The following is a 24,825-nucleotide window of genomic DNA, read 5'->3' on the forward strand; positions in this document are numbered from 1 at the left end:
TGTTTCCCCCTCGTCTTCCCGGAGCGCGGCTCTGCTCGGGTGGCCGCACGGCCACTGACACAGTTTCTTTTTCTCTCCCCTCTCGGTTTCCCTTGGGTCACTGTCACGGACAACACCGTGACACGTAGGCATCATAAGACCTACACACAGCCCATATAATTCCTCCATGTAGCCAGTGTAAAAGTCAGATGGAACATGGAGAATGACGGTGGATTATAGGGAATTGAATGAGGACACACTGCCCATCCATGTGGCCGTACCCAACATTGCTTCCCTAATGGACACACAGTAGGGAAATCAAAACCTACCATTGTGTCCTGGATTTGGCAAATGCATTCCTCAGTATTCTGATTGCTGAGGAATCCAAAGATCAATTTGCATTTACGTGGGGAGGCAGAGAGTGAACCTTTCAGGTCCTGCCACAGGGGTACGGGCATTTGTCAACGTATTGTCATAACATGGTGGCGCGTGACCTAGGTACTTGTAGAAAACCTAATAATGTCAACCTATACCGTTACACTGATGATCTCCTGTTAACATCCGATTCACTGGAGGGAGTAGGAGAGGCAGCAGATTTGTTAACTGCCTACCTAGGTGAAAGAGGATGGGTTATAAATCCTCAAAAGGTGCAAGGTCTAAAACTACCCCCAAAAATTTTACAGATAATCTGGTCAGGAAAGACCAAAGCACTACAATGGCACTGGGTAGATAAGGTTCAGGCATTCCCAGTCCATACAACACCAAAGCAGCTGCAAGAATTTCTAGGTATATTGGGATATTGGCGTTCCTTTATTCGTCACTTAGTGCAACTGCTGAGACCTTTGTATAGACTCACAAAACAGGGCTATGGACACTTGCCAACAAGCAAAACAGGCAGTTAAGCCCAGGCATTGGGTATATTTGATCCTACCCTCCCAGCCAAATTGGATGTTCATGTTACTCAGGATTGCCGTGGGCCCCGGCCAAAGCCAAGTCAGAGTTCTGTTCGGACCCCCATTGGTTTCTGGTCTCAGATCCTGCATGGAGCAGAAGAGAGGTATAGTATGAGTGAAAAACAGATACTGGCTGCATATTCCACATTACGAGCAGTAGAGCCAATAACCCAGACAGCAGAAGTCATAGTTAAGACCACTCTGCCAATTCAGGGGTGGGTAAGAGATCTGACCCACCACCTGGGTGGCCCAGGCACAGACAGTGGCACAATGGGTTGCCTATCTCAGTCAGATTAGTCATCTGTCTTCCTCAACACTGAAAGAAGAGCTTCAAAAGATTCTAGGCAAAGTGACACATCACAGTGATGCATCAAAAGAAACCTTGGTCGCTCTACCAGAGACGAGTCCCATCCAGGAAGGAAAATATCCCATTCCTGAAGATGCCTGGTACACAGATGGGTCCAGCAATTGCAACCCAAGCAAGTGGAGAGCAGTAGCATACCATCCCTCCACTGACACAATCTGGTTTGAGGAAAGGGATGGTCAGAGTAACCAGCAGGCAGAGCTGCAGGCCGTGTGGGTGGTTATAACCAAAGAACCTGGTGATGGTATCCTGAATATTTGCACAGATAGTTGGGCTGTGTACTGGGGGCTCACTCTCTGGATCGCGCAGTGGGCTACCCAGGACTGGACTATCCACACCCAACCAATCTGGGGTAAAGTTATGTGGTTACATGTATGGAATGCAGTTAAACACAGGACTGTAATGTGTCTGCCATGTTTCTGGTCACCAACCCCTACAGTCACCAGGAAATGATGAAGCCAATACTCTGGCCCAAGTTAGATGGGTCAAGAATTCACCATCTGAGAACATCACCCGCTGGTTACACCAAAAGCTGCGGCATTCTGGACAGAAGACAATGTGGGCAGCTGCTAAAGCATGGGGACTGCCCGTAAAACTATCTTGACGTCGCTCAAGCATGCCTAGACAACAACGCTTGCTCCAAGATGAGACTAAGGTCATTGCCTGTAACAACAGCCCATCTTCCTAAAGAACACAAACTTCTACAGAGATGGCAGGTTGATTACGATGGGCCCCTCCCTCGGTCTGAGGGGGTGAGATATGCCCTGACCCGCACCACTACCGCAAGTGAGCTAATGCAGGCCTATCCAGTACTGAATGTAAACAAGGCATATACCATTAAAGCACTCACAAGATTGATGGCTGCCTATGGGATACCTCAAGTCACTGAGAGTGACCAAGGGACTCACTTTATGGGTAAAATGATACGACGCTGGTCAGAAGAGAACAACATCGAGTGGCAATTCCTCCTGCCATACAATCCAACAGGGGGCAGGCCTTATTGATCTTTTTAATGATATTCTCAAGGCTGCCCTGAAGTCAGGCTCTCAGTCTTAGCAGGGGTGGACTCCATGAAACCTGAATGAAAGACCTAGAGATGGCATAAGAGAATAAAATTCAGCAGCGATTCCACCTGCCGTACAATGCAATGAGAACAGGCCTTACTGAATGCTATAACAGTATTCTCAAGGCTGCCCTGAAGACAGACTCAGTCTTGGCAGGGGTGGACAAAGAGACTCCATGAAACCCTGCGAGACCTGAATGAAAGACCTAGAGATGGCAGACCCAGTGCCTCAAAAACGTTACAAACAACATGGGCCTCCCCACTTAAGATCCACATTATGGGCACTGATAACGAGGTAAGACCTCAAATTGGTAATGAGAACAATCTTCTGCTCCCTGCCTCTGAGAACCTAAAACCAGGCACCAATAGAATAAAACGGCCTTGGATGGTGCAGGTAGGACCACGGTGGTATGGCCTTACACCTTGGGGGCAATTATTGGAGGTGGGACGTTCAGTATTCCCTCTAGTAATTGGTACATGGCCTGCCAATATTGTGGTCAACACTCTAGTCTTTATTGCTAAAGGGACCCCATCATGTCCCTATGGCAGATCAGGACACCCCCTTTGGTGCCTGATATAGTCGTGCAGCCACAGACATCTGGCCAAAAGGTTTGGTACAGGCAGCCAGGGCACGCCCCTGTACAAGCTGAAGCGTTGACCCAAGATAGGAATACGGCCTGTATCTTGCCCTGGAGGGTGGACCTTCCCCTCTTGGTTCCATTGAAACATGTATATTATTCCCCGTGAGTCTAAGTTTTCAGTATCACCAGAAGGAACAAAATACTGCTGAAGTGTTCCAGAGTTGCTGTAAGATCATGTGCAAGATGGAGCATAGGATGGACCTGCACCATGTGACCTCATACTTCCAGGAAACCCCACTGAGCACTGGCCCAAGGAAGAACATGAGCCATACACCTATCATCACTCAACCCAGATTATATTGACACGCATCGCGACGGGCAATAATATAAGCGTTGCGATGTATTGGATCTCTGCGTTAAGGAAGGCTCACCCTATAGTTAACTTGATCAATGGTTAGTGTTGTGAAGGGGTGGAGTGTATGGGAACTGTTGAATCAGGGCCTGAACCACTGATTGAGCACTGAGTCAGCCACAGGAGCACAGGTGAAGGCAACTCACCTGTGTGACCAGAAGGGGTGGAGTCTTGTTCCACCTCTCCCAGACCCCATGTAAGGGCTGACCTGCACTGGGAAAGAATCTCTTGTTGGAGATCCCTTCCCTGTGGAGTTTTGGGCAAGCCTCGGCTATCTGTGACAGGTGAGCCTTTCTTTATTTACTCGTTGTCTATATACCACCCAGATAAGCCACACAAAATATACCATCTACCTCTATTGTATTCTGTGGATACTATTCTTTCAGGTTATTCACCCTACAGATGGTTTTACAGACATGTTAGTTTTCATAAATAGTAGTCAGTAGTCACCTCATATATTGAGGAGCATGTGGCTGTATGGCTTTCACATGCTGCCAAAATATTCTCCCTCTGGCATACTGGAAGGGATTTTCAGTGAAACCTTTAAAGAGCATCACCTGCTTTTTCACTTGATATTTCACAGAATCACAGAATTGTAGGGGTTGGACGGGACCTCTAGAGATCAAGTCCAACTCCCCTGCCAAAGCAAGCTCCCTGGACCAGGTTGTACAGGTAGGCATCCAGGCAAGTCTTGAACATCTCTAGAGGAGACTCCACAACCTCTCTGGGCAACCTGTTCCAGTGCTCCATCACCCTTACTGTGAAGAAGTTCCCACGCACTTTTGTGCAGAACTTCCTATGCATCAGTTTGTGGCCACAAACTGATTTCAGAGTTATGTTTTACAAGAGACAGCCTAAGCCTGCCTAGCATCATCTGTTCAACCTCTGTAAAACCCTGGAGAAGCATCATTTTGATACCTGAGATAGGATAGAGTGCAAAATCCCTGGGTGTAAAGATTCCTGTCATTAACTCAGTTAACACTGAGGGGAAGTTAATTCTACTTTAAGTCTCACGCAACTAAAATGCAGTTCTCTATCACTACGGTAATGTGTTGTCTGGAAACTAGCTTTCTTGCAACATCAGTATTATTTTTTTATTGTTTTGCTACATTCTTCTAAACCTCTTGGCCTGAGAACATTTTCTATCTGTTCTGCTCATAAACTGCAAAATTGCTTATGATAAGTTCTTGGCAATGCCAGGCAAAGTATTCACAAGTAGGCCAATAATCATATACACAAAGAAGACAAAAACTCACCTTACTGGGCAAGAGAACCTCTAGATATGCAGCACTCCATCTCCAGAAGCAGCCGAGGTCCAAAAAACACTCTCCTTTCAGTGGCTGGCACTTACATTAGTCCAGGGTGGTTCTACCCTGGATCCACCCCTTTTGATCTCACCCTTCATAGTGAGCACAGGTGCAAACAACTTGCTTGTGCTCCCTAAAGCAGCCACAGCCCTTCACCAGGCACTCAATCACCAGTTCAAGACATAACCTAACATAACTGTTTCTCAACTGTATCAGTTTGCTGACTAGCTTTCTAAGCATTTGAACACATTAACATAGTAAATTTAGGAAGAATTGTTAACTGTCTGTAGCTCCTGCGTGTTTCTATTGGCATTTGTATTGTTTAAAGCTAAACCCCTCAAACATAGCCTGAGATGGAACTGAGTCATTAGACTCTTACATTCATCTGGGTTATTCTCATCTTTAATCTCTGTCTTTCAGAATGGAGATGTGTGTATTTCAATTCTTCACCCACCTGTAGATGACCCACAAAGTGGAGAGCTGCCATCTGAGAGGTGGAACCCTACACAAAACATCAGGTAACAGTGTGGACCAGCTATGCACAAAGCTGATCCAAAAAGGCCTGGTGACTGTCTCCTAGACTAAAGCCTACACTGGGAAAAGATTTGGAAGGAACTTTAAGATAAAAGATTTTCTGGTGTTTTTTTTTTTTTCTTTAAGCTTAAATCAGCCCCAGTTACCAAGCTGCCTGAACATACTAGAGTGCTGCGTGTCCTGGTGCTTTATTAATAACATAGAGCCTCATTTTTTGCTTTCATGTTCTTTGAAAAAAGTTATCTCAAATGATTTAGTTTTGCCAATGTAATCCTACACTTATGTTAACCAAATTCTTCAAAGAACCACTAGAAGAAAATAATACCTTTGGTTATTCAGACTGAGCAAGAGTAATTGTGTGTAATCCTTCCTCTAGTTTGCCTTCTAATTGCATGTTCATATACTATGTCCTGCAGAGTGGTGTCTTTAGCTGTTAGCTTGTTTTTGCTGCCAAAAACAAGGTTCATTAAGTAGCAGAGCCATTCTGGGCTAAAACAAACTTCTTAGAATGAAATCTAGTTGACATTGTACTTCCAAGGCACTTCCAATAAAAAACTGGTAGCGCAAGTACCAAATAGCAGCTAAGTGACCTGTAGCAGGAGAGACACAGTAGAAAAACCCTGAACTCAGATATTTGTGTTCTAACTATTTAATGCAATTCATTGTCCAAATAAGGTTAAAGTATTTGCCCCATTAGGTTTTTTTTTCAGTAACACAGGGGGTAAGGTTAACACAATGAATTAAACCAATCAATATTATAGCCAAGATAATTTATAGGTTTTACAATTAAAACAAAGAGAAAAAAATGCTTACCCACACCCCCAACATACAATAGGATATTTCAAAGGAGTAATTTCCAATAAGAGACCCTTCCCTTGTCGTGGTCAGCCCTTAAATGGGGTCTAAGAGAGGTGGAGTCAGACTTCACCCCTTCTGGTCACACAGGTGAATTGCCTTCACCTTGCTCCCACAGCTGACTCTGTGCTGGCCTCAGGTGATCAATCAGTAGTTCAGGTCATGATTTGACAGTTCCCATATACTCCACCCCTTCAGGGCATGAACCAGTGATCGAGTTTATTCGAGGCTGAGTCTTCTCCAGTACAGCGATCTGACACATTGCAACACTTGTACAATTGCCCATTCTGATGCATGTTGACATAATCTAGGACAAGTGATGATCGATGTATGGTTCATGTTCTTTCATGAGCCAGTGCTTGGTGGTGTTTACTGGAGGTATGCAGTCACACGGTGCAGGTCCATCCTACGCTTCATCATTCCCAGGTAGACCATCACTGGGCATCACACATGATCCTCACTGGAACACTTTGATATCATTTTGTTCCTTCTGCTGACCCTAAGGACTCACGGGGAGTAATACAGATGTTTCAGGGGTACCAGGAGGTGAACATTTGCCTTCCAGTGCAAGATACAGGCCGTATTCCTATCTTGGGTCAACACTTCAGCTTGTACAGGGGCATGCCCCGGCCACCCGTACCAAATTTTTTGGCAATACAACTATATCAGGCACCAAAGGGGGTTATCCTGATCTGCAATAGAGACATGATAGGAATCCCTCTAGCAGTAACGACTGGAGTGTTGACCACAATAATGGTAGGACGTACAATTACTGGAGGGATTATTGAGCTTCCCACCTCCAATAATCTCCCCCAAGGTGCAAGTAGGCCACACCACTGTGGTCCTACCTGCACCTTCCAAGGCCATTTTATTGTATTAGCGCCTGATTCTCAGTTCTCAGTTCTCAGGGAGCAGAAGATTGTTCTCATTGCCAATTTGAGGTCTTACCTCGTTATCAGTGCCCATATGTAAGAGACTAATATTTTATATCATTGCCTCAAAGTTTGCTGATGAACATGTCCGAACATGTCCAAGCTAGTCCTGGGAAAGGGTTGTGAAATCCTTTGTCTAAGGGACAAGCAGATGGGCATGTCCTTGGGCAACGAAAGAGAGATAAGCTGCAGCTCAATGGCCGCTCAGCACTCTTTTGTGTGGTACTCATCTCCGTGGGGAGATAGCCATCTCAGGAGAAGCTTGCCTGGCAGGCTAGCACGGGATTTGCCACGTAGGCAAGAGAAATGAAGGATAAAAGAGGGATCGACCACCATGAGATTGTCGTGGTTTTGTTGGTGTTGCTGTGGTGGTGTTCTTCCATCGGAAACCTCATGAGCTGATCCCTGCTGCTGAACTCCCTCCTGGGCCTGCTGCCTGAGACATGCTGCTTTCTCCTGGACCTCGCCGCTCCTTCGAGGTGCTCTACCATCTGAACCCTCACGAGCTGATCACTGTTGGCTGCTTCTCCGGTGCTGACTGACGCTGTTCCTGGACTTTCCCCGCACTGCTTCTCCTGTGCTGACCCGGTGCCGCTTCTCCAGGACAGCTGCTTGCTGCTCAGGGCTGCCCGTCGCTGCTGCTGTTCTCCCCGCTTCTGCCGCCCCTGCTCTTCTGCCTTGGACCGTCGGAGCCGCTTGCAACCGGACCGCCCCTAGGATCCTGGCTGGTGACTTTCCCCGCGTTGTACAAACCCTTGCTTCTTTCCTATCTTTCCTATCGCTCGCCTTCCCTTCCCCATCACCCTAACAGTATCCGCCTTCCCCATCTCCCTGGTTTATAGTGGTAATAAACTGGTCGGACCAACATTTGAACCGTTGTTTCTTAATCTCACGCTGGGTATGTACATAATCTAAGAACCTTCGTTGCCCTCCTTTATATTGGAGCGTGACATCTTTAATGGCGTAGTTGGCAGGATACCCTTTGTGAGAGTGTTGTCCTTCCAGATATAATTTGAACCTTTTTTTCTGTGTGTGCCTCTTGGAGTTGTGAAGAGTGATATTTTTTCATTTAAATGTGTGTACCTCTCCAAGAAGATCACTCTGAATTCTGAATTTGATAACTTAAGTGTGAAAATGGAACCTTTTTCTCTGTGTACCTCTTGGAGTTGCAAGGAGCGATATTTTTGAAAACTTAGATGTGGGCACCTCTCCAGGAAGACCGCTCCAAATTCTGAAACTTTACTGTTTATGTGTATACCTCTCGAGGACTTGTGAAATACGTGCATGCTTCCTCGGGAAGACCTCTCTGCATTTGATGTTTGATAACTAAAGCTTTTTTCGTGTCCGCCTCTTGGGTAGTGAGGAATTGTGTACCTCTCCAAGAAGTTTGTTTACCTTTGAAAGTGTTGTTTTTAGCTTTTGTCTTTTTGTGTGCTCCTCTCAGCAAAAGGGAGGAGTGATTGGAACAGTATTTACCTTTGCTTGATAGGTGTGTTGTGCCTCCCTGGGTGAGGGTGAGGTGTTAGTTGTGCTTTTGAATACCTCCTCTCTCCCTCGGTGTAGACCTTTTGTGGGTATTGAGAAAATGTGTGACAGTGCCACAATGAGTTGTGAAGATGTATTATTTGAACTTTTGGAAAAGCATGGTGCTAAACCCTCGTTAACAGGAGTAGACTGGGCACGGCAGAACTGGTATAACGTGCAGAGTGTCTCTGACCGTATTAGTGTTCTGCAAAAGAACGCTCGTACCCGAGCTGGAAAAGGGAAGGCATTTATTTGTGCGGTATTGGGCTCTGCTTTGGTTGCAGCTGTAGAATTCCGCGACCAGCAGCTTAAAACAGAGAGCCAAGCTCTACAAGCATTGCATGAATCAGTTAAAGTAAGCCAGGAATTGATAAAAGCTCTGCAAAATCAAATTGTAAACCTAGAAGAGCAAGTAGAAAGAGAAAAACATAATTCTGATCTGTTGCAAATAGCTTTAAGGGAAGTGTTAATGGGTAAGGATGCCAGTGGTACTAGTGCACCTCAAGAGAAAACTTATCCAAGGGAGGAATTGCAAGGTATAAAGGCAAGTGTAGACAAGTTAGAAGCCTCCCCAGCTCAGTTGCGTCCTTTAATAAAAACTGAGTATTCATACGATAATGGCGAGGATTTAGATCCTCAAATGAACATTAAAGAAATCCCTTTCTCTACTACTGAGCTAGCAAAATTGAAAAGAGATTTTGGCCGCTCTCCTAAAGAATCAGAAACAGAGTACGTATGGAGGGTCAGCCTCACAGGTGGAGATCAGATACTTTTAACTGAAAAGGAGGCTGAAGGCTATTGGGGACCAGGAGTATTTTTAACCACTGGTAACAGTCGTGCTCCGTGGTCCCTTACACAGAGAGCTGCCTATTGGGCAGGTGGTCTTAATCCCCTAGAAAGGGGAGACCCCCTTGCCATTACTGGAACTGTTGATCAGCTAGTAGAGAATGTTCAGAAGGATGCCTGTCTCCAAATGATGTATGACAGGAAGCTACAGTTACACCATGAATCACCCATGATGTTGCCCGTTGATCCTGAGAGAATGACACCTCTAATCAGGGGGCTTCCAGAATCGCTGAAACCCATAGGCATACAGTTGCAAGGAAAGATACAGGCTATGCCTCAGGGAGAAAGAACCCGGGCAATGTTAGAAGGAACTGCAACCTCTAATAATTTGCAGTCAGGATGCAAAGTATGGACATGGGAGGAGGTTGCCCAAGAGTTAATTAATTATGGAAGAAAATATGGGCCAGTTGTTTCTTCCTCCAGTAAATTTGAGCCAAGAGGAGTAAGGCTTGCAGCAGCCAGGCTCGTCCTCAGGCCACCTAGCCCAAAGCTTAATGAGACTGAAAAGCTTTCATGCCCACTAAGAACGGGTAGGCGAAGCATTGATCATAAACGTAATGGTCTTTGGACTCTGGGATGGAAAAAGGGCATTCCACGAAATTTGATGGATGGACTGACAATAGATAGGCTCGAAATGCTGGTGACTGGATGTCCAACTAGATCTGAGGAAAGCAAAACCCTATGTCCTAGTTGCCTCTCCAGCACCAGAAGAACTACCAGAGTCATCAGGAAACTAATTCCTTCACCTCTCAAGTGAGCGGGGGGTGAAGGGTGAATGTTAGGAAGCTCACGACTAGCACTGAAGGGACATTATTTGATTTGTTTTCATTATGCATATAAACGACTACCTGTAAACTGGACTGGGGTATGTTATGTTGGAGTAATCCGCCCAATGTTATGCCCTTGATCTCATTGCAGATCAAGCCTCACAGATGCGGGCAGAAGTACTCCAGCATTGCATTGTTCTGGACTATCTGCTAGCTGAAGAAGGGGGTGTCTGTGGCAAATTAAATGATTCTACTTTTTGCCTAAAGATTGATGATAATGGGATTGATGCAAACAAATCGCTCAAGGTATATGAAAAATAGCACATGTTCCTGTCCAAACTTAGAAAAGCCCAGACCTTGACCTCTTTTCCTGGCTCCCAGGTGGCCCATGGCTAAACATATTTTATTTATTGTGTGTTATTGCAACTCTTATGTTTGTTCCTGGTATGATACCCTGTTTTATTCAGTTGTAAACTTGGGCAACATGTGGTATCTTCTATGTACTTTACAACCTCCTCTGCTGATGAAGTGAAACATATCAGGGCAACAATTGTAACCAAGACTAAAGAATCTTTTGTAACATATGAAACTTTTGATTCCCTGCCCCCTCCCTCCTTTACCCTTCTGCTTCCTATCTTTTTCTCACCATCATGGATCACCACTGTTCAATTTTTAAGCAACCTTTGAGTCACGGGGTGGTGTAAGAGACTAATATTTTATATCATTGCCTCAAAGTTTGCTGATGAACATGTCCGAACATGTCCAAGCTAGTCCTGGGAAAGGGTTGTGAAATCCTTTGTCTAAGGGACAAGCAGATGGGCATGTCCTTGGGCAACGAAAGAGAGATAAGCTGCAGCTCAATGGCCGCTCAGCACTCTTTTGTGTGGTACTCATCTCCGTGGGGAGATAGCCATCTCAGGAGAAGCTTGCCTGGCAGGCTAGCACGGGATTTGCCACGTAGGCAAGAGAAATGAAGGATAAAAGAGGGATCGACCACCATGAGATTGTCGTGGTTTTGTTGGTGTTGCTGTGGTGGTGTTCTTCCATCGGAAACCTCATGAGCTGATCCCTGCTGCTGAACTCCCTCCTGGGCCTGCTGCCTGAGACATGCTGCTTTCTCCTGGACCTCGCCGCTCCTTCGAGGTGCTCTACCATCTGAACCCTCACGAGCTGATCACTGTTGGCTGCTTCTCCGGTGCTGACTGACGCTGTTCCTGGACTTTCCCCGCACTGCTTCTCCTGTGCTGACCCGGTGCCGCTTCTCCAGGACAGCTGCTTGCTGCTCAGGGCTGCCCGTCGCTGCTGCTGTTCTCCCCGCTTCTGCCGCCCCTGCTCTTCTGCCTTGGACCGTCGGAGCCGCTTGCAACCGGACCGCCCCTAGGATCCTGGCTGGTGACTTTCCCCGCGTTGTACAAACCCTTGCTTCTTTCCTATCTTTCCTATCGCTCGCCTTCCCTTCCCCATCACCCTAACAGTATCCGCCTTCCCCATCTCCCTGGTTTATAGTGGTAATAAACTGGTCGGACCAACATTTGAACCGTTGTTTCTTAATCTCACGCTGGGTATGTACATAATCTAAGAACCTTCGTTGCCCTCCTTTATATTGGAGCGTGACATCTTTAATGGCGTAGTTGGCAGGATACCCTTTGTGAGAGTGTTGTCCTTCCAGATATAATTTGAACCTTTTTTTCTGTGTGTGCCTCTTGGAGTTGTGAAGAGTGATATTTTTTCATTTAAATGTGTGTACCTCTCCAAGAAGATCACTCTGAATTCTGAATTTGATAACTTAAGTGTGAAAATGGAACCTTTTTCTCTGTGTACCTCTTGGAGTTGCAAGGAGCGATATTTTTGAAAACTTAGATGTGGGCACCTCTCCAGGAAGACCGCTCCAAATTCTGAAACTTTACTGTTTATGTGTATACCTCTCGAGGACTTGTGAAATACGTGCATGCTTCCTCGGGAAGACCTCTCTGCATTTGATGTTTGATAACTAAAGCTTTTTTCGTGTCCGCCTCTTGGGTAGTGAGGAATTGTGTACCTCTCCAAGAAGTTTGTTTACCTTTGAAAGTGTTGTTTTTAGCTTTTGTCTTTTTGTGTGCTCCTCTCAGCAAAAGGGAGGAGTGATTGGAACAGTATTTACCTTTGCTTGATAGGTGTGTTGTGCCTCCCTGGGTGAGGGTGAGGTGTTAGTTGTGCTTTTGAATACCTCCTCTCTCCCTCCGTGTAGACCTTTTGTGGGTATTGAGAAAATGTGTGACAGTGCCACAATGAGTTGTGAAGATGTATTATTTGAACTTTTGGAAAAGCATGGTGCTAAACCCTCGTTAACAGGAGTAGACTGGGCACGGCAGAACTGGTATAACGTGCAGAGTGTCTCTGACCGTATTAGTGTTCTGCAAAAGAACGCTCGTACCCGAGCTGGAAAAGGGAAGGCATTTATTTGTGCGGTATTGGGCTCTGCTTTGGTTGCAGCTGTAGAATTCCGTGACACCATAATGTGGATCTTAAGTGGTGAGGCCCATGTTTTCTGTAGCATTTTCAAGGCACTGGGTCTGCTGTCTCTAGGTCTTTCATTCAGGTCTTGCAGGGTTTCATGGAGTCTCTTTGTCCACCCCTGAAGGGACTCAGAGTCTGTCTTCAGGGCAGCCTTGAGAATACGGTTGTAGCATTCAGTAAGGCCTGCCCTGTTGGATTATATGGCAGGTGGAATTGTCATTTTATGTTGTTTTCTTCTGCCCAGTGTCGTATCATTGCACCAGTAAAGTGAGTCCCTTGGTCGCTCTCAATGACTTGCGTTGTCCCGTAGGCAACCATCAATTTTGTGAATGCCTCCATGGTATATGCCTGGTTCACTTCTGGAACTGAAGAGGCCTGCATTAGCTCACTTGCGGTATCAATGCAGGTAAGGGCATATCTCACCCCCTCAGACTGAGGGAAGGGCCCATCATAATCAACCTGCCATCAATGAAGAGGGTTGTGTCCTCTAGCATGATGGGCTGTAGTTTCAGGCAACAATCTTGGTCTCATCCTGGAGCAAGCGTAGCAGTCTTGGCATACTTGGGTGATGTCAGATAGTCGTATGGGCAGTCCCCAAGCTTTAGCAGCTGCCCACATTGTCTTCTGTCCAGCATGCCACAGCTTCTGGTATAACCAGTGGGCAATGTTCTCAGATGGCAAATCCTCAGTCCATCAAACACAAGCCAGTGTATTGGCTTCATCATTTCCCAGTGACTGTAGGGGTTGGTGACCAGAAATGTGGCATACACATACAGTCCTGTGTTTAACTGTATTCCATACCTGTAACCACATACCTTTACCCCAGATTGGTCAGGTGTGGATAGTCCAGTCCTGGGTAGTCCACTGCGTGATCCAAAGAGTTAGCCCCCGGTATACAGCTCAACTATCTGTGCAAATGTTCAGGACACTATCACCAGGTTCTTTGGTTATAACCATCCACATGGCCCGCAGCTCTGCCCACTGGCTACTCTGACCCTCCTACTCTTCAAACCAGACTGTATCAGTGGAGGGATGGTATGCTACTGCTCTCTACTTGCTTGGGTTGCAATTGCTGGACCCATCTGTGTACCAGGCATCTTCAGGAATGGGATATTTTCCTTCCTGGATGGGACTCGTCTCTGGTAGAGCGACCAAGGTTTCTTTTGGTGCATCATTGTGATATGTCACTGGGCCTAGAATCTTTTGAAGCTCTTCTTTCAGTGGTGAGGAAGACAGACAACTACTCTGACTGAGATAGACGACCCATCGTGCCACCGTCTGTGCATGGGCCACCCCTGACTTAGGAAGGTGGGTCAGATCTCTTACCCACCTATGAATTTTCAGAGTGGTCTTAATCATGATTTCAGCTTTCTGGGTTATTGGCTCTACCACTTGTAATGTGGAATAGGCAACCAATATCTGTTTTTCAATCATACTATATCTTTCTTCTGCTTCATGCCAGACCTGAGACCAGAACCCAATGGTGGTCCGAACAGAACTCTGATGTTGCCACAGGCCCCAGCCAAAGCCATCCTGAGTAACATGAACATCCAATTTGGCTGGGAGGGTAGGATCGAATATACCTAATGCCTGGGCTTGTTTAACTGCTTGTTTTGCCTGTTTGAAAGCATTGTGTTATGTTCTCCTTCTGTCCCATAGTTGCCCCTTTTTTGAGAGTCTATACAAAGATCTCAGCAGCTGCACTAAATGAGGTATAACGGAATGCCAATATCCCAATATACCTAGAAATTCTTGCAGTTGCTTTGGTGTTGTAGGGACTAGGAATGCCTGAAGCTTATCTATGATGGCACTGGGTAGTAAGTACTTCGGTGTTTCCTGACCAGACCACCCCCAGAAATTTCACAGACAGGCCTGGACCTTGCGCCTTTCGTCTTCACCTGTGTTCCCATAGCTGATTCAGTGCTCACCTCAGGTGATCTATCCATGGTTCAGGTCATGATTCAACAGTTCCTATACACATAGGATTTTTTTTTCAGAGTTAGTTATTAGATGTCAATTCCTTAATTTTAGCTTTTTTTTTTTTTTTAATTGGTAAATCCAGCTAGTGATCTCCTCCCCTGTGAGGGAATTCATCAGCTTGAAATGACTTCCCTGATGGACTGATTCTGTTTTTATCTAACTTGGATTCATTTGAAAAGAGTCTTTGTCAAAGCAGAGATCAGGGGCGTGTATTGAATTCTTGACTCTTGGAATGGGGTAACTGCCACTAATGTGGCAGGAAACTAAGAATTGTAACAGTCAGAAAATAACACCTCTTGTTCCCTCCTGAAGCATACTACTTTCAAAGTTAAAAAGGTTCAAGAGATGGTATGTCTTAGCTGTGTGATGTCTTTATTAGTGGGAATTTTACCTTAAAAGCTTAAGGTTCAAAGCAGGGCAACCAAGCTGGTGAGGCAAAAGAGATGGTTATCTCTAGATCTATCTGTGTCTGTGACAGGCTCACTGGCCCAAAAGGGGAGGTAAGGTGGAAAGGGAACAAAAAAGAAGGAAAACAAAAAAACCAACAAAAACAGCAGTAATGATCTGAGGAGGAAAACAAACTTAATTTACTAATTATAATAGCAGAAATACAATTGAGATTGAATCTAATAAATCAAATAAATGAGAGAATTTCTGAAAACCAAGGTTCTTTCTCTGATCTGCCATAGAACAAAGAGCTAGTCTCATGATTTCTGGTCAGTTTTATCTTTCCCATCAACTGGAAAATGGAAAGGAAACAGTGAAGTCTTCTGGGAGCTTTAGTGCATCTTTTCTGAGACTACCAGTGCATTACATGATGTGATGATATGGAATACCAATAACAAATATCATAAAACCATGACACCCAGCTGGCTTGGTGCTGTTGCTAGAAGTCCAGGAAAGCTAACTGGAGTTACATGACTGGTTTCTGCTGGTTTTGCTGAGGGTAGGAAGCTAAAACCTGGTGAGCACTTGGTGGTTTGCTTGGATGTTGAAAAGCATCTGCATTTTTTTCCTATTGCCATGCATGCTACTTTAGTAGCCCTGGAGATACACAGGCTGAGGAGAAGTGGGAAGGCAGCACAGTTTGGTCAAGGGCCTTGGGTTGCAGCGGTCCCCTTGCCATTTAAAGGGACATGCAGTGGTCCTCCTTGATATGTAGGAGGACAGGCAAAGAGTCCAACTTTCTACTGGGAATCTGACCGTTGACAGGAACAGGCTCACCAAGCATGTTTCTAGTCCTGCACCATCCACAAGCAACATGGATGAACATATGAAGTCTAGTCTGAGCTGAGCTCTGCTGGCCACCCCATCACAGACACATGAACAGAAGCGATGGGCCAGGTGCTGGAGTGCACTTGGCTTTGCACTCCCACTCTGCATTTGTGCTCCCCTCTTCTTGCTAGGATACAAGCTCTTGGATAAGGTAGCACAGGAAAGGCCTCTGCAGTTCAATCTGGGAACCCTTGGGCATGGCAGCTGGAAGATTCCGAACTAGTTAATCTGTGCAGAAATGCTTCCAAACTAGTAGTGTACCCCATTTAGGTCTTCAGAGGTGCTAGGGACACCCAAATATCTTCATGATTTGTGCTTCTAAATGTTTTGAAATATGTCACTGTCTGTAGTCAAATCAGGTCCTTGAGATCTGTATTGCATCACCTTTCCTGTGCTGACAGATGTGGTCTGAAACTGATTAATACCTGCATTCACATCAACTACTAGTCAGTTATCTTTAGCTTAAGCTTTGCCTTTCTGATGCGTTGCCTGAAGTTGTCAGTAGGATCCATGAGTGCTTTCACTCTGACCCTACTGTTGTTACCTTTTTCAGGACTATTTTACTGAGTGTAATCTCTTTGCTCAATGAGCCCAACACGTTCTCTCCTGCCAATGTGGATGCATCAGTCATGTTCAGAAAATGGAGGGACAGTAAAGGAAAAGACAAGGAATATGCTGAAATCATAAGGTAAGTTTTGCCGTGTGCTACCAGCCTTCTGCTTTGAACCCTACAGTACAGACTACTTGTAGAATTTGCTGAAAACAGCTTCTCACTGTGGTTGCTTCTTTAGAAATGAGTTTTAGAGTCTTATTTCAAGTCCAGGTGTATGGTCTATATAGGTTTTTCAGCATAGAATCGGTGCAGACTTCTTGAATAGAAGGATCAGGCTGATCTGTATTTGAGTTGTAGTGGTGTGGTTTTGTTGTTTTTTTTCAGATTAAACTGTCTTGATGCACTGCAAAATCTATTGGCTGCAGATTAATCTGGCATGATGCAATCCCAGTTAAAGTTCATGCTTGCCTTTAAAAACATTGCATTGCTTGGGATATGATTCAAACTGACTGCAACCTACTAATTCTGTGCTTAATAATAACTCATGAATCATAATCTTGTCCCTCCAGTTTGAAAGACTATCAGCAAAATTTGTCATTTGCAAAGCTTGGGTTTTGATTAGCTCGAAGCACTGTTCAGTCTTGACTATCCTTTGCTCAGAAGTTCATGATTTATCAGGTGCTGTTGGAAGACAATATAAACATGAGCCAAGGTGGCTTGGAACCATAAATGAGCAGCCTTTACTGCGGAGTGGCTGCTGCCACACTTGCCTGGCAGAAAAAAAACACATCAGCATTGACTCAGCTAGTGGGACATGCAGGATATAGGTTGGAGCTAAGAAGGGTGGCTGCTGACCTGAACTATGTGAAGAGCTTCACTGGAGGTTATTGTAGTCCCTGCCAGCTCCATTGACTTTGGCAGAGCTGGATTTATTTCACAAGCAGGAGCTCAGGATGGAGGGGCCAGCAAGATAGGACACTGCCATCTGCAGCCCAGTCCCTCTTAAGTTGACAGCAGTGTTTGTATCTGGGGGCCAGCAGGACAGTGTTGGGGTTACAGCTGTGCCCCAGGGTGCAACCTCACACTCCTGCTGCCCTCACCATCTCATGGGAGCTGAGAGGTGCTAAATACTTGTGGAAATCCTGGTTTTGAGCATATTGAAATAGTTTCCTCCATCATTGAAAGGTATGGGATAGTATCTCTGAAACCAGCTCAATAAGTCATCTTGAGAGATCCCTGAACAGCCCTTCTCCAGCAAGACAGTTAATGTAATGAAATTTGCTCTTAGCTCTGACTCTAAAACAGAGTCCTGTACAATAACTGACTTCAAACTTGTACTTCCAGACCTGGGGCTGTGATAATGAAATCTCTTGCTGCTGGTGGCAGTGCCTCTGCCAGATATGAGTGATGGGTGAAGCAACTCTACTAGCTGTATGCTGCCAGGAGGTTGGGGCTGGGGGCCACTGAGCAGTGAGGAGCTGCACATTTACCCCAGTCATGGTGTTCTGTCCTCCTCCTGCAGGAAACAGGTTTTGGCTACCAAAGCTGAGGCGGAAAAGGATGGTGTGAAGGTCCCCACTACGCTGGCTGAGTACTGCATCAAAACTAAAGTGCCTTCCAATGACAACAGTTCAGATTTGCTTTATGACGACTTGTATGATGATGACATTGATGATGAAGATGAGGAAGAGGAGGATGCTGATTGTTATGATGATGATGATTCTGGCAATGAGGAGTCGTGACCTGTTCTCTATGCTTGTGTACTGCCCTGTCAACTCAGGCCAGAAGGGAGCAGCAGTAACCTAGCAGCAGTCCAGCAAAAAAGTGTGTTGGGGGGAAGGGATCAAAAAACTTTTGTCTCCTGCTGTCTCCTGTTCTATGGATGTTTGCTCCTTTTTTATGGACTTTTCAGAGCCTCTCCACAGAATGTCTGAATTCTTGCATTCTTAATACTTACATCACTGTATTATTATTATTTTTTTTAAAGAAACTCCTTTTCATTTTATGAAATGCTCACAGCAAAACAGATTTGCTTCTGTTTAGATTCTTGAATTAAATACAATCTTATATTGAGATGTTTAATGTATTTAAAGCTGGAACAAACCCAGTGGGCACTGGGTTTTTGAGGAGCTCAAATGCTGCTTTGTGTGGATTTTTTCTTCCCCAGTAAATGCAAATTGCCAAGGTTTAGCTGCTCCATTTGCAGTAATAGCATGTGTGCATTAATTTACCTTTGTGGTGATAGCTTTTGTTTTTTTGTTGCTTTTAATGTGTGGGGTAGAGAGTGTAAAGCTACTGTGTGTTGAATTGATGGGATGTTACTGAAAGGTACAGTATTCCTTTTTTAGCCTGCTCAAGATAGGAAATAGCTGGCCCTTGGAGCTCCAGAGTGCACAATCAGCTTTGTCTCTGAAAAAGGCTTGTCATATGAACCCTGAACTAAACACTTAAAACTTCATACCTGTATAACTGAACCCTAGGTTGTTATTTATTTATTTTTCCCGGACTGTTAGAGTTAGAAAATAAAATATCTAGTTTACCAGTGCTGCTGAGACCTGCTGACCCTCTCCAGAGGGAGAGCAGACGTGCATCTCACTGCTGTGATGGCTGTCTTCTGTGGCCAGCTTTCATCCAAACCTTGCTTTTGGCAAGGATCTCTCTGATGGCTTCCTACCTCCATGCTCACTAACAGCCAAGCTTCCTGCAGCCTGAATCCAGTGCTGTCTTGAGCCTTTTTTACTCTTGTTTATGTACATCATGTGTGGCTAAGTGCAGCTGTACTGTATGTGGGCTCTGTGGGGCAGGCAGAACTCAGAGCTCCCTTTGGTGGTGCCTGCCCTGGGCCTGGGATGGCTGCATGTGCACTGGGCTCTCCCCTACCTTGCCAGCAGCCCTTGGGAAGGCCAGTGGCAGGGTTTATCAGACTTCTCAACAGCGTGCCTCAGCTGGTGCCCTTGCATGTTATTGGGAGCTATTGGTGGAACTCACAGCTCTCCCTTGAGCAGGGACATCCTGGATGTATTCTTCTGCAGAACCCTCTTTCTCAGCACCCTGACCCTTTTGTGATGTGGTGTCCAAGACTGGCTGTGGTGCAGTGTCCTGAATTCACCTTTGGGATGGTATCTTGATTGACATCTGTCCTGCCTTTGCCTGCTGAGCACTGGCACTGTGTGCTGCCCCTGAGGGCTGAGATCCTACCCTCCCACTCCTTACAGAGGAGGCTGCCCTGATGAGAATGACTGCCTTTGGTGTTTATGTGTCCTGCTTCATCTATCTCAGAGTTCTCAACAGTACAAAACCAACTGCAGTGTGGTAGTGGGAGAAAGCTTTGTCCTACAGTGAGGCTCCAGGTCCTGTGGATATGTCCCTGGAACAGATGCAGAGGGGAGGAAGACTGGCAATGGTACATGTGCAGCAATGTGTGCCAGAGGTAGTAAGGTTGATATTTGCAAAACACTGTACCGGTCAGTGCCTGGGTGAAGTCTTACAGCTGCTGGGGAGGTGGGCACTTTGACAGTTTCCATGACAATGTGCAGTCTGAAGACAACCCTGGTGGTGGCACCTTATCCCTGAAGTATGGCCTGCTTTTGTAATATCCAGTTGGGATGCTTTAGTGCAGTTTCTGCTCATCTTCCCCTCCTGCCAGCAAGCTGAACAGTGTAGTATAGTGCTGGATGTGCTGCTGGCCTAGTTTGAAGTGAGGATACTGCACCTTTCAGATATCCCTTGTACTTTCGCCTGTCTTCACTATGTTTTCAAACTTGATGTTTTAAGATTATCATGATTCTTCTATTACCCTTTTTAAAAGACAAACAAATAAAACACACAAAAAACACAACTATTTTGAGAGCTCCTATGATTACCCAAACTAATTTCTCTTCCCTCTTCTCTCTCATTCCTTGGTGACTTGCTGTTTTTTTTGTTTTTTTTTTTTTGAGGTGATTTCATACTTCAGTTTGTTTTTGAAACTATTTAAGAGGTAGAAGATAAATGTTTATTTGATCTGTGTATTGTGTAGGGTTTTTTTATTTACTCTTTTTCCTTGTTTCAGTCCACGTTAGCACTTATATTTGCAACTACAGCCCCCCTTCAAATGTGATTTTCAACCATTCTGAAACGAGAGAATACACTGGATTTCTTTCTTGCTGAAATACCAGCTGTTTTCCTTTTTTCTTCAGTATAATTTTCCAGAAAGCATTAACTGATGTATTTTTTATGTTGTATTCCTCATCAGTAGTAATGCTTTTGTCTTTTCTGCACAATGTCTACTAATAAAAAATGTGTAATAAGTAGTCCTGTACTATTAGGTCTCAATTGAACTGTTTTATTTGCATGTGTCACAGTTTCAAGCATGACAGGGCAAGGGGGTCCCTTTCTCCCCTTTCAGGGAGAAGGAAAGAAAAATGACCCAATTAAAATAAGGAGAGATAACAAATTTACTATAAATGGTAAAAGAATGTAAGATAATAAGAGAAAGAGTTACAATTAACTCAAATGGGAGAGAGAAGAAGGCTATGACTGTGCTGCTGCTCGCTGCACTCCTGAAACCAAGAAGACAATATCCACCCCTTATTCAATATCGTTACATCACGCTTAAATTGTGCAATACAATATATACATACATATAAATCATAACAGCAATAATTTACATTACATACATATGTACATACAAGTAGACTGTTTTCTCCCAACTATGACTTAGCCTGAGGTACACACTGAATGTTCCCATTTTCTTGCATCATCCACCAAGTAAATCCAAGTCCCTGAGCAAAAGCAACCCTACAGGTAGGCTTGCCTTTGCCTGAGGCCGAAACAATCCACACTGTTTTCACCAGTATGTTCTTTATATGCAGTACAGGGACCTTATCCCCTTCTACAGTACATACAAGGCTGGATTGGACAGGACTATCTTGATCAGCAGACCCTCGAGTATTGGTTGAATGTTCTGCCACCCATTGTTTTCAGCATGGTTTTTAACAACCCATTGTATCATTCAATTTTCTCAGAAGCTAGTGCATGATCACGGAACCATAGAATTTTAGGGGTTGGAAGGGACCTCTAGAGATCATCTAGTCCAACCCCTGATGATGGGTGATGTGATATACCCATTTAATGCCATGGTTTCTGGCCAATGTGTTTATAAAGCTTTTTTTTTTTTAAATGTGTTATGTTATCTGACTCGATTCTGTCTGGGGTGCTGTCAACAGTTTACAGGCAGGTTCAGCCCAGTTCCGTGACGATTGCTGCGGGGGACCCACGGACCCACGCCCCAGAAAAGGGGAAGGGGGAAAGGGAAAAGGGAGATGGGCCTAGAAACAAAACAGCAGCAATGATCTGAGGAGGAAAACTAATTTACTAACTAAGATATCAGAAAGCAAAATAACACAATATAATACAATATAATTGGAATTACATCAAATAAATAAAATGAGCAAGAGAGCATCCGATAAACCAAAGGCCTTACGTTAAACACTGAAGGCGAGACGACAGCGAGCACCCACTGCTGAGTCGATCCCAAAGGAAAGAGTGTCCCATGACCACAGACAGTTATTATCTTTCCCTCTGAGCATAAACACGTAAAAATGCAAAGCATCGCAAAGGCCTCTGGGGAATGTAGTCCTTCTTCTCTTCTGAGACAGGTATACCTGGAACTATCGATGATCCACGGAGCTGGAGCATTAACTCTTTAACTCCAAATGCACTACATGATGTTATGATGTGGAATACTGTATGGGAACTGCTGAATCATGGCCTGAACCGCTGATTGATCACCTAAGGTGAGCACCAAGTCAGCCACAGGGCTACAGGTGATATACCTGTGTGATTGGAAGGGGTAGAGCCTGGCTCCACCTCTCCCAAACCCCATTTAAGGGCTGACCACCACCAGGGAAGGATCTCTTCTTGGCAATCCCTTCCACATGGAGTCCCCTGTGGGCCTTGTCATCTTAAAGGTGAGCTATCTTCTTTTGTGTGTTATTTGTGTACTATCTATATAGGCCTACTCAATTATACCAATATATCAAGCAGAGATGGTCAGAGATCTACTCCTCCATCTGAACTGCCACAAGTCCATGGGGCCAGATGGGATCCACCCAAGGGTGCTGAGGGAGCTAGCAGAGGTGATTGCCGAGCCACTTTCTGCAATCTATCAGCATTCCTGGTTATCTGGAGAGGTCCCACAAGATTGGAGGCTTGCCGATGTGACTCCCATCTATAAGAAAGGCCGTAAGGAAGACCCGGGGAACTACAGGCCTGTCAGCCTGACCTCGGTACCAGGGAAAGTTATGGAACAGATGATCTTGAGGGAAATCACACGACACGTGCATGGCAATAAAGGGATCAGACCCAGCCAGCACGGGTTCACCAGGGGCAGGTCGTGCTTGTCCAACCTCATCTCCTTCTATGACTGGGTGACCAGACAGGTAGATGAGGGAAAGGCTGTTGATGTAGTCTACCTGGACTTCAGCAAGGCCTTTGACACGGTCTCCCACAGTATTCTCCTAAGGAAACTGGCAGCCCGTGGTGTGGATAGGTTCACTCTTCTCTGGGTGGAGAACTGTCTGGAGGGCCGTGCCCAGAGGGTAGTGGTTAATGGAGTTAAGTCCAGCTGGCGTCCTGTAACGAGTGGTGTCCCCCAAGGGTCAGTTTTGGGGCCCATCTTGTTTAATATCTTTATTGATGACCTAGATGAGGGAATTGAGTGTACCCTCAGTAAGTTTGCAGATGACACAAAGTTGGGAGGATGTGTCAAACTGCCTGAGGGTAGGGAGGCCCTTCAGAGGGATTTGGATAGGCTGAACAGCTGGGCTGAGCTCAATGGGATGAGGTTCAATAAGACCATGTGCCGGGTCCTGCACTTTGGCCACAATAACCCCATGCAATGCTATAGGCTTGGGGCAGAATGGCTTGGAGATTGTAGAGAGGAAAAGGACCTGGGGGTGTTGGTTGATGCTCGGCTCAACGTGAGCCGGCAGTGTGCCCAGGTGGCCAAGAAGGCCAACAGCATCCTGGCCTGTATTAGAAATAGTGTAGCCAGCAGGAGCAGGGAGGTGATAATCCCCCTGTACTCAGCTCTGGTACGGCCGCACCTCGAGTACTGTGTTCAGTTTTGGGCCCCTCACTACAAGAAGGACATTGAGGCCCTGGAGCGTGTTCAGAGAAGGGCAACAAAACTGGTGAGGGGTCTGGAGCACAAGTCTTATGAGGAGCGGCTGAGGGAGCTGGGATTGTTTAGTCTGGAGAAGAGGAGGCTCAGAGGAGACCTTATTGCACTCTACTCTATTGGTTCATCATGAGTGAATGCAGGGTCATGTAACATTTCCACCACAGCATATTCTCTCAAATAATGTATGCCCTTTTCCATATCAGACCATTTCTTTTAGCTCAGGCAACAGGTCATCTCTGAAGGGATATTTTTCTTTCACGGCTATCAGCATCCGCTTCCAGAGAGTGAAGGGTCTATTGTGGCATGTACTAATGCCTCTGTCAATGGCAGAGTCCACGGCAATGCTACCAAATTAGCAAGCTTTGTTACCATCTAGCCACACACTGTTGGCCCCACTGTCCCAACACCGTAGTAACCAGGTGACAATAGGTTCACTTGCGTGGCATGTAAAGTCTTTTCTCAAACTTCGAATTTCATTCATTTTCAGAGGTCGAGTAACATCAGTAATGATCTCTCTCTCATCTTCTACTCTATCAGGACTCATTGCCCTTCTAGGTGTTGGTGACCGTGATCTTGTTGGGTGTCAGCCATCCTACTGGAAACTCTAGAGTTTTGAACCACTCCTCTGGACCTCTCCTTTTCTCTTACCGTGTCTGATTCCTCTAATTCTTCTCTTTCAGAGTCTGCTTCTTCCACTCTCAGCTCATCCTCTTTCTTCTCTTCTAAGGGAGTTGTTGTGGATTTGTGGTTTTGATGCCGGTATTCATCAGAGCATCATGCAGCAGTTAAGGAGTTAATGCTGGGGGAGCAGCAGAGGGGCGGAGCTCCGCACCGGATGCGAGGCGATGCTCTGCCTGGACGTGTTCCTCTGGGCTGCCATGGAGGTTCAGCATGTGTGCTTCCCCTGCAGTTCCTCCTTAACGTAAGCTCACAGCTTTTGGTTTGGAAATTTTATCTCTCTCTCAATTGTTCATTTTTATTATATTTAGTAAAGTTACCGTTCCTTCTCAGATCGTGCCGTTGTTTTCTTGTAGACCCATCTCTTCCTGCTGTTTCCCCCTCCCCCTCCTGGAGCGCGGCTCTGCTCAGGCAGCCGCGCGGCCACTGACGCAGTTTCTTTTTTTCTCCTCTCTCCCTTCTCGGCTTCCCTTGGGTCACTGTCACGGATAACACCGTGACAGGAGTTGAGACTTTTTTCATTTTCCGTCCTCTTACAGGAGCAACTGACATCGATTCTGG

At 45.5% G+C, this 24,825-nt stretch overlaps 1 protein-coding gene across 1 annotated transcript in view; it reads left to right on the forward strand.

Moving 5' to 3' along the window:
- The window catches only part of LOC136055222 (ubiquitin-conjugating enzyme E2 R2-like), a 75,961-nt gene extending 57,611 nt beyond the window's left edge, over positions 1–18,350 (forward strand). The window contains exons 3-5 of the mRNA XM_065746937.1: positions 5,080–5,177; positions 16,422–16,556; positions 17,944–18,350. Of these exons, the coding sequence (XP_065603009.1) occupies positions 5,080–5,177; positions 16,422–16,556; positions 17,944–18,163 (453 nt within the window). The 3' untranslated portion in view covers positions 18,164–18,350. The remainder of the gene's footprint in view (positions 1–5,079; positions 5,178–16,421; positions 16,557–17,943) is intronic.
- The last annotated feature ends 6,475 nt before the right edge of the window (positions 18,351–24,825 follow it).

Source organism: Cyrtonyx montezumae, unplaced genomic scaffold (assembly GCF_038088225.1).
Source record: "Cyrtonyx montezumae isolate F1298 unplaced genomic scaffold, pur_monq_1.0 scaffold_4, whole genome shotgun sequence".
Classification (NCBI taxonomy): domain Eukaryota; kingdom Metazoa; phylum Chordata; class Aves; order Galliformes; family Odontophoridae; genus Cyrtonyx; species Cyrtonyx montezumae.